Source organism: Trichechus manatus, unplaced genomic scaffold, assembly GCF_000243295.1.
Source record: "Trichechus manatus latirostris isolate Lorelei unplaced genomic scaffold, TriManLat1.0 scaffold00050, whole genome shotgun sequence".
NCBI lineage: Eukaryota > Metazoa > Chordata > Mammalia > Sirenia > Trichechidae > Trichechus > Trichechus manatus.
The window spans coordinates 12,861,934-12,877,020 of NW_004443986.1; the positions used below are offsets into that span (position 1 = coordinate 12,861,934).

At 39.8% G+C, this 15,087-nt stretch overlaps 1 protein-coding gene across 1 annotated transcript in view; it reads left to right on the forward strand.

The window, feature by feature from the left end:
- The window catches only part of NFE2L3 (NFE2 like bZIP transcription factor 3), a 36,936-nt gene extending 25,208 nt beyond the window's left edge, over positions 1-11,728 (forward strand). The window contains exons 2-4 of the mRNA XM_004377471.2: positions 4,446-4,625; positions 7,742-7,825; positions 8,971-11,728. Of these exons, the coding sequence (XP_004377528.1) occupies positions 4,446-4,625; positions 7,742-7,825; positions 8,971-10,242 (1,536 nt within the window). The 3' untranslated portion in view covers positions 10,243-11,728. The remainder of the gene's footprint in view (positions 1-4,445; positions 4,626-7,741; positions 7,826-8,970) is intronic.
- Positions 11,729-15,087: the final 3,359 nt, after the last annotated feature.

Sequence of the window (15,087 nt, forward strand, 5' to 3'; positions counted from 1 at the left end):
AAGCTTGCAAGCGGCCATCTAAGATGCATTGATTGGTCCCAACCACCTGGAGTAAAGGAGAATGAAGAACACCAAAGACACAAAGTATTAGCCCAAGAGACAGAATGGGCCACATAAACCAGAGACTTCATCAGCCTGAGACCAGAAGAACTAGATGGTGCCCGGGTATCACCGATGACCGCCCTGACAGGAAACACAACAGAGAATCCCTGATGGAGCAGGAGAAAGGTGGCAACTCAGATTCTAGTAAGAAGACCAGACTTCATCATCAGACTGAGACTGGAGGAACCCCAGAAAGCATGGCCCCAGGATTCTCTCTCAGCCCAGAACTAAAACAATTTCTGAGGTCAACTCTTTAGACAGGGATTGGACTGGACAGTGGGACATAAAGGGAACTTGTGAGGAGTGAGCCTCTTAGCTCAAGTAGATACAAGAGACTAAATGGGCACCTTCTGTCCGGAGGTGAGATGGGAAGGCAGAGAGGGTTAGGAGCTGGTCGAATGGACATGGGAAATCAGGTGGAAAGGAGGAGTGTGCCGTCCCACTAAGGCGAGAGCAATTAAGGTCACATAACGATGAATGTATAAATTTTTGTATTGGAGACTAACTTGAAATGTAAACTTCATTTAAACTACAACAATAAAAAATACAAAACAACCAAACCCAGTGAATTCCAACTCATAGCGACCCTACAGGAAAGAGTAGAACTGCCCCACAGGGTTTCAAGGAATGGCTGGTGGACTCAAACTTCCACTGGGGGTTCGAACTGCCAGCCTTTTGGTTAGCAGTCACGCTCTTAACCACTACGCCACACACACACATATATGTAAATCTTTTTGTAGTGAAACATTTACGAGTGGATCAGAGCTATTGTGTCCCTTGATCCCTAAATACTTTGTGTGTATTTCCTAAGAACAAGGATTTTCTTTTCTATAGCCAGTAATTAGGAAATTTAGCGTTAATATAAAAGGAGCACTGGTGGCGCCATGGTTAAGCACTCATCTGCTAACTGAAAGGTTGATGGTTCGAACCCCCAGAATCCCCACAGGAGGAAAGGCCTGGTATACTCTGGTCGTACATAATTCCCCTGATACCTTCAGCCCTCCTCTTCCTGAGTTTTTAGGCAGACCATCTTACATACCTTCATTACCAAACTTCATTGTTGTTGTTAGTTGCTGACAAATTGATTCCAACTCATGGCGTGTGCAGAGTAGAACTACTCCATAGGGTTTTCAAGGCTGTGACCTTTGGAAGCAGATCACCAGTTCTTACTTCCAAGGTGACTCTGAGTGGTTTTGAACCACCAATCTTTTGGTTAGTAGTCCAGCAGTTAACCATTTGCGCCACCCAGGGATTCCCCCAGACTTCATTATATACTAAAAATTTTCCGACAATAATACCTTCCCAGGCCGATGTTTACTTGCTCAATTTCCTTGTGGGTTCGCGCTCGTCCTGTGTGAGCCACTTGGATCTTTCTGTTGCTTATTTGTGTAAAGTTACAGGTAACGAATTCTTGCGTGTACAAGTTCATGTGTGTTGCATTAACTCATGTAATGCAGATTACTTCAGGGGGTCTTGCTTCATGGCTCTAAGCTAGATCATGTGATACGGAGATCAAAAGTTCCTCTGCCCACCAAAAGCAAATTTGCAAACAAAATTAGCTGCCTCAGGATTCCAGAATTTAAAATTTGATTATCTTCAGGTTTAAAATTTTTAAAGAAATTTCGCCGTGGCAAAAAAAGGTGAAGTACGAAGAGTGGTTCCCTTTTCCTTCCTTTACCAAATCTAGGTAGGAGTCAGCACTGTAATTGCAGAAAAGAACAAGACTATGGTATCCTCATCCCATCAGAAGTAGGATCCCTACCAAAGTCTTTTGGTGTTGTTTCTAGGAGTTCATCCATTCTACACAATTTACTAAGGGTCTGTCACATGCCAGGCCCTGTGGTAGGCAGTGGGCATGCAGCAGTGAACACAGCAGTCATTGCCCTCAAGAAATTTAACATTCTAGCGGGACATACGGAGCCCTGGTGGCACAGTAGTTAAGAGTTCAGCTGCTAACCAAAAGGTTGGCAGTTCAAATCCACCAGCCACTCCTTGGAAACCCTATGAGGCAGTTCTACTCTGTCTCATAGGGTCGCTGTGAGTTGGAATTGACTCTATGGCAACAGGTTAGTGAGACATACAGCAAACAAATAAATATGGTAATAGATGAGTCAGTGCTAAATGCTGTGGAAAAAAATAAAGCAAGATAAGGAAGATGGGTGTTGATGGGAGAAATGCTATTGTATACAGAGTGGTTAAGAAACTGAGATTGTCATGGTTGGATAGAGACCTGAAGGAAGCCAGAAAGGGGAGGAGGGGTGCAGAGGAGACCCTTACAGGCAGAGGGAACAGCAGATACAAAGGCCAAGAGGTGGGCGAGAGCTTGGAGGGCCCTGAGGACTGAGCTTTAGAGCACTGCCATGTGCAGAAATCAGGAAAATGAAGAATCAGCAAAGAAGTGATGGGTGAGGTAGGAGAAGAATATTAAAGAGAGGGGTACGTGGATGCCAGGTGAAGACTTCTCAGGAAGAGGGAGGAACCTAAGACAAATGCTGCTGATAGGTAGAGTAAGATGAGGATTTCGTGAGGTAAAGATCGTGGGGAGCTTGACGAGCTGCCTCAGAGGGGTGGTGGGAACAAATCCTCATGGGAATAGGTTCAAGAGAGAATACGCTGAATCCAGGTAACTCTTTGGAGAATGTTGCTCGGAAGGGGAGCAGAAAAGTGGAACAGGATCCAAAGAGAAAAGCAGAACCAACAGAGGAGTTTTTAAAGATGGGAGATACTGTTGTAGGTATTAGTAGGCTGATGGGAGTTATCCAACAGAGGAAACAATTGTTGGTGCAGAAAAGAGGGTAGAGCAGTTGGGCTGGGATCCAGTGCACAAATGGGAGAGATGGATTGAGCTTGGAACAAGACAGTCATCCACAGCATCATGAGGGAAGGCCACGTGTGTCATAGAGTTCTGCTTGTTAGCTGCCATCTAGTCACACCCCACCCCTTTATGGGGACCCCATGCACAATGGAATGAAACGCAGCCCAGTGCTGCCCCCATCCCCATGTTGGTTGGGGATTATAATAGCATTGTGATCCATAGAGTTTTCACTGGCTGATTTTCAGAAGTAGATCACCAGGCCTTTCTTTCTAGTTGGTGTTAGTCTGGAAGCTCTACTGAACCTGCTCAGCACCATAGCAACACTCAAGCCTCCACTGACAGACAGGTGGGGGCTGTACATGAGGTGCAGTGGCCGGGAATCAAACCTGGGTCTCCCTCATGAAAAGTGAGAATTCTACCCCTGGACCACCACTGCCCTTGCATCCGAGTTAGGTACAATCTATCTAACTGAGAAACAAGTAAAAAACCCGGTGGGCCACCAGGACGTCAGCTGCCTTTCTCCTCTTTTGCTTTGATTCCCTCTTTACTTCTGGCATCTAGATTTCCATTTCTTTTGACCTTCATTTTTTTTTGTAAGGTTAGCGTTTCTGTGGTTAGAGTAGCAGGAGCATTGCTGTCCTTGAGTTGGTCCACTGCAGAGTGGTGCTGAAGTCAGAAAGTAAAAATAGATCCTTCGAAAGAGTTTGAGAAGCCTCAGTATTAGAGGGGGGAAAAGAAACAATTTCACACAGAGCTTTTAATATCATAATTGAATATATCAGTATATGCATGCTCAATAGTGACTATTTGAGTGTCTAGAATACTTCCCTAGCCTTTTAATTACTTAAGTCTCTCTTCAGTTGAAGTAAATTAAAAGGTAAAAGAAGTCATCTGGGTCACTTAGCATGGTTGGTGAAAATATCTGTGGAGATGTTAAAGCTTTGGTGTTCATTTTTTTCAAAATAAAAATGTATCTTTTTCCTGACCATAAAAGGAATACATCGTTGTTGTAAAGTACTGCAACAAGACAGAAGTGCAGAAAGTGGAAGCCTACTCTTTGTATTTACACTGCCCATACCCATCCCACCTTCCAGAGAGAACCACAATAGATTGTAATAATACCTTCCAGATTTTTCTATGTATATTCTGTGTTTTCTTCCAACTTAGGGGTTTGATATATTTTCAGGAGAAAACTAAATAAAAACTGCCTGCTGGCAACATTGATGTCCAAATCTAATCAATTTTATAAGTATTCTAAATTTAGATGTCTTATAAGTGCATATAATTTAAATTATGCAGATTAGAATGACCTGTCTCAGTGAGTACTTAACAAGGTCAGGATATAAAACTGACCTTTTGTTTCAGAGCTAGATGTTTCTTTGGTACTGAATTAATTAAATGCTTGTCTTAGCTTTAGACTTGGTTTTCATAATCACTGAGCAGTAAGTACTGTGCAGTTTTAAAGGCTGTTTGACTTATTTGATGAAATATGGATTTCTAGTTAGTATTTTTTTCTGTGCTTTTATAGGAGATTCAGGTACTGAGAGAGAGGCTTGAAGCTGCTGTCGGTTACAGTTCCCAGCATGAGGAAAATGAGCAACGGGTGTCAGCTCAGGAGGAATCACTACAGCAGAATAATGAAGATGAAAATAACATAGCAAATAAACCTGACTGGGAATCAGAAAAGACCACTGACTCTAGAAATGAGGTAAGCATGGAATATTTTAGTCCTGCCACTTTGACTTTAGCATAGATTTTGTGGCTTTGACAATTTGTGTTGAGAATGAATTTTGCATAAGTGTGCTCTACTATAAGCAAATTTTGATATATGAAAATACGTATTTTGTTATACATGTAGGAGAGGTTATTTGGTTTACGAAGGATTCAGTCCATAGAATTAATTATCCCCAGTTAAACTCAAGTTATATATATCTCCAGGAACTTGCTGGAAGGTTTTGTGAGTTGTGTTTGCCATGGCAAGCGATAAAGAAATGACTAGCATCCCAAGCCCAGGAATCCTCAGCCAGCTACCTGCAGGAGCAGCCAGGATGGCCAGGTCCAGGGGTGTGAGCAGAGACCCTACAGGCAACATCTGGGGCTTGGGCCCAGATCCTCACTCAGTCTCCCAGTTGGCCAAGCTAAAATAAACCATTGGGTATCCAGGAGCCCATTTTGTACCTCTGGCCTAGACTAAGGTCAAAGACCACCTTCTTGGCCCCTCAATGTCTTACCTCCCTATTCAGTGGTGAAAAGAGGCATAGAAAGATGAACTTCAGGCTTTAAGGGTTGAATGGTTGTTGTTGTGTGCTGTCAAGTTGATTCCAACTCATAGCAACCCCGTGTGACAGAGTAGAGCTGCCCCACATGGTTTTCTTGGCAGTAATCTTTACAGAAGCAGATTGCTAGGTCTTCCTCCCACAGAGTGGCTGGGTGGGTTTGAACTGACAACCCTCTGGTTAGAAACTGAGTGCTTAACTGTTGGCACCACCAGGGCTCCTTGGGTTGAATGGTACCCCCCTCCCCACAAAGATATGTCCACTTGGAACCTGTGAATGTGACTTTATTTGGGGGGGAAAGTCTCTGCCAGTATGATTAAGGATCTTGAGATGAGATCATCCTGGATTATCAGGATGGGCCCTAAATCCAATGACAAACATCCTTGTAAGAGGAAGGCAAAGGAAGATTTGAGATACACAGAGAAGAGGACGTAAAGATGGAAGCAGAGATTGGAGTGATGTGGCCAAAGCCTAGAAAGCCAAGGAATGCCAGCAGCCACCAGAAACTGGAAGAAGAAGAAAGGAAGGATTCTCCCCTAGAGCCTTCAGAGGGAATGTGTTCCTGCCGATGCCTGGATTTTGGACTTATGGCCTCCAAAGTGTGAGAGAATGACTTTCTGTTGTTTTAAGTCACCAAGTTTGTGGCGCTTTGTTACAGCAGCCACAGAAAACTGATACACAGATGGATTCTTCTTACAGCCTGTGCGTCCCTCTTTTTTCACCCGGCCACACTCTGCCATCCAACAAGCCTGTCCAAAAGTGTTCCAGAGACAGGCCTAGGGTCCCATGGACACACTTCCACGTGGAAAGCACACCTTTGAAGTCTGGCCCAGGGAGTGGTCTCAGCCATGGCCTCCTTCAGCACGCCACCTCCCTGGGAGGTGAGGTTTGGGTGCTGTGCCTTGAACATCCTCAGAGGATAGAAAGTGGAGTGCCTTGGCCCTCCTCAGTCAGCCCGTCATGCGGAACCTGTACTTGGATCAAGAGGCAATCATTTGAACAAGGAGATACTGCATGGTTTAAAATTGGAAAAGGTATGTAGCTGGATTGTATTTGTTCACATTACTTATTCAATCTATATGCTGAACAAATAATCCAACAAGCTGGGTGGGCTATATGAAGAATCCAGCATCAGGATTGGAGGAAGACTCCAATTAACAACCTGAGATATGCAGATGACACAACCTTGCTTGCCGAAAGTAAAGAGGACTTGAAGCACTCAACTGATGAAGGTAGAAGACTACAGCCTTCAGTATGGATTATATCTCAACATAAAGAAAATGAAAATCCTTAAAACTGGACCAGTAAATAACATGATAAATAGCAAAGAAATTGAAATTGTCAAGGATTTAATTCTTCTTGGATCAGCAGTCAGTGCTCATGGAAGCAGCAGTCAAGAAATCCAAAGACGTATGATATTGGCAAATCTGCAAAAGACCTCTTTAAAGTGTGAAAAAGCAAAGATGTCACTTTGATGACTAAGATGTGCCTAACCCAAGCTATGGTCTTTTCAAGTTGCATGATATGCACACGAAAGCCGGACAGTGAAAAAGGAAAACCGAAGAATTGATGCATTTGAGTTGTGGTGTTGGCTAAGAATATTAAATATACTGTAGACTGCCAGAAGAACAAACAAACCTGTCTTAGAGTAAGTACAGCCAGAATGCTCTTTAGAAGTGAGAATGGTGAGACTTAGTCTCGCTTACTTTGGACATGTCATCAGGAGGGATGATTAATCACTGGAGAAAGACATCACGCTTGGTGGAGGGTCAGCGCAAAAGAGGGAGACCCTCAATGAGGTGGATTGACACAGTGGCTGCAATAATGGGCTCAAAATAGCAATGATTCTGAGGATGGCACAGGACCAGGCAATGTTTCATTCTGTTATACATAAGGTCGCCATGAGACCCTCTCTAAAAAGAATTATAAAAAAGTTAGTTCAACAAGAAACTAATGTGTGAAGCAGGAGTGAAATGTAAGAAGCAATGATGAGTAAAGAAGTTGGTAAGACATTTTGGCTAAGCTCTGGGCTGCTAACCAAAAGGTTGACAGTTCATACTCACCCAGTGGCTCTGCGGGAGACAGACCTGGCAATGTGCTTCTGTAAATACTACAACTGAGAAAATACTATTGGGCAGTTCTCTGTCACATGCTATGAGTCAGAACTGACTCAACAGCACCCAACAACTAGTAAGTATTGACTAAAAAAAATCACAGTTTTGTAACCAATTGGGAGAGGCATCTGTGGAGGAGCAAAATACAGTGGAACTAAAAATACTACCCAAAAATTATGTGGAAGGTTAGAGTAGGAGTGAATGAGGAGTCGTCTGGAATTAAGGTCCTTGTTTAGGAAGGAGGTAGAGAGAATAACTTCGGACTTTAACTATGCATGTTAAAATATTAAGAGTACTAAAATAAGAGAAACAGAATGTAAAACTTCGGAGAAAAAAAATAGGGATAAAAATCTAGCAGGGAGGTAAGATCTGGTTATCTTTAAAGATTAAGTAATTTATCTGAAGAATGATATGCCTTTTGTGTTCTTTTACAGAGACATCTAAATGGGACAGACACATCTTCTTGTCTAGAAGATTTATTTCAATTGCTTTCATCACAGCCTGAAAATTCCCTGGAGGTAATTGGAACCTTGGCTGTTATCCTTATGGGAACACATCTGCACTGACCTCTCTGAATAAATACTTTTACTTTGATGACATAGCGGTTTAAACTAATACTTATTACATCAAGTGCATTATTATTTAAGCATATAGACTTGGCATTACTTTTCGTAGAAAATGGAGACCTAACCAAATATTTATACCTTTTCCTCCTTCCAAATAATATTCACAAAGGTATAATCCAATCTAGGCCATTCGTATTGAAGCACAATAGCAGTAAACGTTTGACATACTAAAGTATAGCTTTATTTTTCTGGTAGCGTTTATGTCTTCATTTTAGTTTATTACAGAGTGAGATTTTGATGGATTTAGACTGATATTTTTAGATTTTGTGTGCATGCTAGTTGTTCTTCCTGACAAAAGTGCCACAGAATAACACTCTGGGAGAAATATGGCAGGACTTCATACCCAAGCTAGTTTAGTAATTTAATAGAAAACCCTTCAAGTAAAAGACTTTATAAATATCAGAATAATTAGATTTTATCCCAGAACAACTCCTAATCTTGATATTTTGATGATCTATTAGAACGGACAAGGGTGTGCAAACTAAGGCCTGCTGTCTTTGTAAAGTTTTACTGAAACAGTCACAGTCATTCTTTTACGTATCATCTATGACTGCTTTCATGCCACAACAGAGCTGACTAGCTGCAACAGAAACCTTATGACCCATAAAGCCTAAAATACTGTCTGTCCTTTTAAAGAAATTTTGCTGACCCCTGACAAAGAAGTAAACTGAAAATATTTCTGCAATAAAGCTTGCTGAGATTATGATTGGTATTCTGCTGATCTATAGATGAATTTAGAGAGAATTGACATCTTAGCAATATTGAGCCATTCATTCCACTTGTTACTTAATAGCAAAGTGAGACTAGTTTTTTATACTCACCTGATCAAGTTTTCTAAATCTTCAGGATAGTCAAAGAACAATTATTTTCCTAAGTTTAGCATATTCTTATTTGGGCTCATATCACATACTGTATTGCCTGTATTTAAGGAAAGTGATTCATAGCCAAGGGCATAGCCGTTCCTATTAGTTCGGGAGAAAAGTGTTATATAATAGGGTTACCTATGTTTAAAGTGCTTTTTTTCCCTCCTTTTTCAGGGCACCTCACTGGGAGATATTCCTCTTCTTCCAGGCAGTAGCAATGATGGCATGAACTTCTCAGCACATTATAATGTAAATTTTAGCCAGGCTATAAGCCACAATGTGAGTCTCCACGAGGCCATGTTGCTGTGTCCCAGCAATAGATTTAGAAGAGATCCAGTAGCAAGGACTTCTCAGCCACAAGAACCATTTCTGCAGTTAAATTCTCCTACCAATCCTGAGCAGACTCTTTCTGGAACTAATTTGACAGGATTTCTTTCACCTGCTGACAATCAGATGAGGAATGTAACAAGCCAAGATCTTCTATGTGACCTTGATGTAAACGTATTTGATGAGATAAATTTGATGTCTTTGGCCATGGAAGAAGGTTTTGATCCAATGGAAGTTTCTCAGCTTTTTGAAGAACCAGATTCTGATTCTGGACTTTCCTTAAATTCAAGTCACTGCAGTACCTCAATCACCAAGTCTAATTCCTCCCACTCCGTGTATGATGAAGAAGGGGCTACAGGCTATAGTAGTGACCTTGAATCTTTTTCCCATCATGACTTAGAAGGAGCTGTAGGAGGCTGCTCCCCAGAGCCTAGTAAGCTTTGTCACATGGATCACAGGAATGATTCTGGTTTTGATGAGGAAGTTGCATTTCAGCACATATTTCATAACCATACTTACCATTTACAGCCAACTGTACCAGAATCCACTTCTGAATCTTTTTCATGGCCTGGGAAGTCAGAGAAAATAAGAAGTAGATTCCTCAGTGGCACAGATAGAAACTTAAGCTGTGATGAACGACGTGCTAAAGCTCTTCATATTCCTTTTTCTGTGGAAGAAATTGTTCGCATGCCTGTTGATTCCTTCAACAGAATGCTAAGCAGGTACTATCTGACAGACTTACAGGTATCACTTATCCGTGATATCAGACGAAGAGGGAAAAATAAAGTTGCTGCTCAGAACTGTCGTAAACGCAAGTTAGATGTAATTTTGAATCTAGAAGATGATATATGTAACTTGCAAGCAAAGAAGGAAACTCTTAAGAGAGAGGGAGCCCAATGTAACAAAGCTATTAACATAATGAAACAGAAACTACATGACCTTTATCATGATGTTTTCAGCAGGTTAAGAGATGACCATGGTAGGCCAGTCAATCCAAACCAGTATGCTCTCCAGTGCAGCCATGATGGAAGCGTTTTGATCGTACCCAAGGAACTTGGGACCTCAGGCCACAAAAAGGAAAACCAAAAAGGAACGAGCAAAAGTGAGAGAAGAAACTGAAGATGGACTCCATTATATGGATGTAGTAGTAATACTGAGAAACTGGTGGTAGCTGGATCACAAACCATTGAAACTGAAGGTTAGCTTCTATGGTTGAGATTTTATATATAAAATATAACAAGTGTTATAAGTATCTTCAATTACTACTACTTTAATCACCCAGTTAAGATTACACTTTGAAGCTTACATGGTCAAAAAAAGTTGAGAACTTCAAGGTCAGACTTCTGGACAATTTGCAGGGGGTGAAGCCTTTTTTCATGAAGTCCTCCTACTGTAAGGTTTATACATAATATGCTCAAATAGGGTAACATGAAAACCTGGCATGACTAATCACTTTGGTAGCCATTTTTATTAAAATGGTCACTTCAGAAAGAGCAAACATTGCATCTAAATTATTTTAAATGTATTCATTTTTTTATGACTTGAAATGCAAGTAGCCTTAACATTTTTAGTCTGTTAGCACTGAAATATAATGAAAGCTTTTCAAAAGTATTTAATGTTCATGAACACTTAACTGTGGAAATTTGTATTTGAAGTCAAATTCTTTTTTCCCTTTTATAGAAATTCTAAGCAAATTTACCTTGGATGTTTTTCTTCCAAAATACCCACATTCAGGAATAGAAAATATCTAGCAAGCAGGGCAGCACTGTGATCATTAAAAAAAATTTTTTTTTTACAAATATACTGCTTCAGACTCAAAGGAAGTTGAGGTCAACAGTATGTCAAACAGATATGGGAAATCCTACTCGCTCCCCCCCCCCATAATGTGAAATAAAACAAAAACTAAATAGTCATCAGGAAGCAGCAAGGAACCTGCCATCTGAAGTCATGGGTCAGGAATGGCCACCGCAAATTCCCACTACTTGTGGTGCGATTCCAAGCAAGACGACATACTGGAGTACTAAACCTGTAAGGTCCCTGGCAGCCATAAAGCCAGCTGGTAGGGATGTTCCCAGATCCCGGAACAGAAGTCTAGAGGTCTCACCAAAAAACTCCTGAAGCTTATTGTCAAAACATTACAAGTTATACAAAGAATACCAGTCAGCAAATGACAAACTTTATAATTCAAGAACTAGAAACAGGAACCATCTGAAAGACTTTATAAATGTTTAAAATGGGCAAAAAGAAACAGTTAAGAAGAAGCAGGTGGATTTGAAAATCAAATAGCAATCCTAGTAGTGTAGTATTTAAAACAAAAATTTATTGGAACAAGATGTATTTTCAGAAGATAGCTATGTATGACTACAGTTCCCAAATTGCGAAGTTTTGGGGAACATTAAGAATGTATCTAGTAATAAGTTTAATTTCCCTATTACCAGAATCTATTGTCAGAAGTTTATCTGCAGTTAAGAATCAAGTGCTTAGACTTTACGATGTAGAATAAGTTATCAAGGTATTGTTTTGAGCCTGGAGTTTTGTAATAAAGTCTTGAATACTTGCTCAGTGATCACTTGTTGCAAGAAAGTTATCTCAGGTGTCAATTACTGCCTTCAGGGCACACTGCAGCAGAGATAAGTTTCCTGTTCAACAAGCACTGTCAGACTCAGCACTTTCTTCTCACACCACAGTAAGACAGCATCAAATGAACAAATATATAACCTGGTAACTGAAGCTTAAACTATAAAATTGTGATCTGGAAAGTATTTGGTGTAGGGGCCAAAGGTCAGTGATTCCAATACCCAGCTTCACAATCATGATTCTACAACGGACTAGTTTTCTCATCATCCCTCCAAGCCATATAAACCTACTTTCCCCAACATCGATGTGTGAGGCAATCTCCCATGGTTTTAGCCCAAAACTCCATTTCAGACTTGTTAGCCAGGACTTGTTCCCATTATCATCTTGCCTAGTTCAGTAGTTGTAATTACACAAAAATGAAGTTGAGGAAGAGGTGTAGTGTGAAGACGACCAAGGAATCTACTAAGCTTCAGATCACTTTAGGGAGCTGCTCAATTATCAAAAGGTCAGGTTTTAATTGAAGCTCCATGCATTTTACTGGGTTGAACCAAGCTGTTCACATAGCTGTTTGACCCATTTCTTAAATCAGTCCTCAATCTGACCAGGATAAAGATAAGCAGATACGCAGTTTATTAAAACTTCCTAAAACTGAAAAAAGTGTTAAGATCCAAGGGGTAAAGGGCTATGGTACCCAAAATATGTTCTTGTTATTTGGTATGGTGTAGAGAAAATGACCTGAAGATCCCACTAAGAACCGTGACAACACCAAGACTAGGTTTACTTTCATACCCTACACTGCATACTTTTATTAGTTCATATAGTGTACCTCCTTAAGGTGCATTTTCTATTATGTGCCCTTTTATCCTTTACAGTAGAATGGCCCACATCTCTCATTTTGAATAGATCCCATCCCAACATAGTCCTTCAGACTTGAAGCAAAAGCTTACTGTATAATTTGAAATCTGGTCAGAAAGCCCACTATGTTGTTAACACCTCACTTTTTCATTTCCTATTAAAAACTTCCTTTTGGGAATATATATGAACCATTTTCACAGGTGAGATTAGCCATGTATAAACACCAAGCACTGTGCACAAAGCAAAACCATTTGGAGTTCCTACTCGTCAGCCTGAGCTCCAGATCCAGATTTTAACTGTTAAGTACCTTCTGAAATCAGCATTTTTTCTCTCAGGTCTTCAAATTGTTTAGTCTCTTCCTTTTTGAGCAAACCATTTACCTCTCTGGTCTTAGTTACCAAAAAGTAAATTGGATAAAAGCTAACAAGTGTTAACTTGCAACATCACAATTATGTGGAGTACACCATTTGGCTACAACATACATTAACTTCAAACCTAAAAACTGGATTTGAATAAAATTGTCAAGGATGTACCAAAATTAGTGTCTTCCACCTTGCATAAAGGCATATACACACATACTTTTGAACTGATAATTGATTCCCCTTTTAAAGCCTCCCCAAATTAGCTGTAGAATACACCAAAACCTTATGCAATGGTAAAGTCGTTTTATAGCGATGCACAATCTAAAGCTTCTACAAAATAGGGGAGACTTTTCAAACTGTGGCAGCCCCCCTCTAAGATGACTCCCCAACTATCCTTGCCTTTTAGTGATTACAACTGTGTGACCGTTAGAATACAAAGGATGAGATATACTGTATTTTTGCAGCTTTTCCTTATTCTCCTCGGTCATTCACTCTTGGGTACGTCCGGCAACACTCAGCACCAACTTACCAGCCCCACAAATACGCAATTTTGTAAGAAAATGGTTAAGCACCGGTCAAGTCTTCCTATGACTGCAACTGTGAGACTGGGCCAGATCCAGCTGTGTTCCCTAATAGGTAATGAGTTCGTTGCTCTGATTTTTAACATACTTGATTATGCTGAAGGTTAAGCTTAAGAGGAAAATACAACACACCCTATTCTGAAATAACATTACAACAGAGTCTAGCATTAAATTTGTTAAAGGAAACTAAGATACAGCTCAAAACAAAACACACGAGCAAAAGGCCTACTTTGAAGACAACGTGGCTTGGTATACATTTTAGTGACATCCTTTTTGCATTGTGTGTTTCATTTCCCTCTTTGCGATGCCCCCTTAACGTTACTGATGAGACACTAAATCCGAGCTGGTTATTTTGAGATTATATGCTACTCTTACATACAAACTTGATTTACCATCTTCAAAGCTAAACTTATTTGTAGAGCCAAGTCATTTTTTTTAAAAACCTTCAAAATTATTTTTCCCCAAACACAGCCAAGTATCCCAACAACTTTGTAGTCTATGGCAAAAACAGCTATTTGAAGTGGAAAAAAGCTTATAATACTTCAAAACTAAGACTTGTTAGCCTTATTTCCATCATCAGTTTGACTTACCTTTTGTCAAAACGAAGTAAAAACCAAAACAGATGGTAGTTACAACAAAGTCACTTAACCTTACTTAAACTGCACATTTGTTATTTCTCTGATTTGCTTCATTAACTGAAGAGCTGACATTTGAGGTTTTTTTCACCTCAGTAATTTGCATAAACCAGTTAATTTGGACCACTCTAGCTGATTAAAATCCATGGTTTTGAAACTACACCAGCAATGTTATACAAGGTAAAGGCAGATAAGTATAGTAGTATTCAAACGCTGAATATACAGGAATGGCATTTTATTAGGGACAGCCAATAATGTCCACAATGCTCTTCTTGTTTGTCTATTAATATTGAAAGAAAATGGCAGTATGCATAGGTATGTGAAATTGCTTTAAAAATTAAGGGGATGGCAACCTTTCAGACAACTGTTTATAGAACAAGATTCACACATTTTATGTGTAAACATTACACCAAGTATTTAGATACAAAAGTATTTATTTTATAATACTTTATATTTAAAATAGAATTATGTCTACTCACAAAACCTAATCTAAAACATACATTTCTCTGTCACTATTTTACAAACAATACTCAATTTCTGTTTTATGTTAAGAACCTATACTAAATGAAGTTTGTATTTTATCTTATCAAAAAACATTTCCCTTTAATCTTTGAAAGTGCTTTTTAAATGAAGGCACCAACAAGAACTACTTTCAGATGGTACAGAATTTCTTATTTCTTGAAGACTCTGTGGTTGACCACTTCTTCATTAGTTACCTGCAGCAAGACACCTTCCTGCCAAAGGAAAAAAAAAGTATCTGAAGAAGTTTATCATGTTTGTTCAAAGAACCTAAATAACTTCAGTGGTGGTCTTAGGATCAAAGACTCCTCACTGGTGAATACAGTAGAATATGCTCTGATTATCATTCCTGAAAAGGCAATAAAGCCAGGTAATCAAGTCCTCAAAGACATTTAATTTAAGAAATGAATTTCAGCAGCCAACCTACATCTCTCC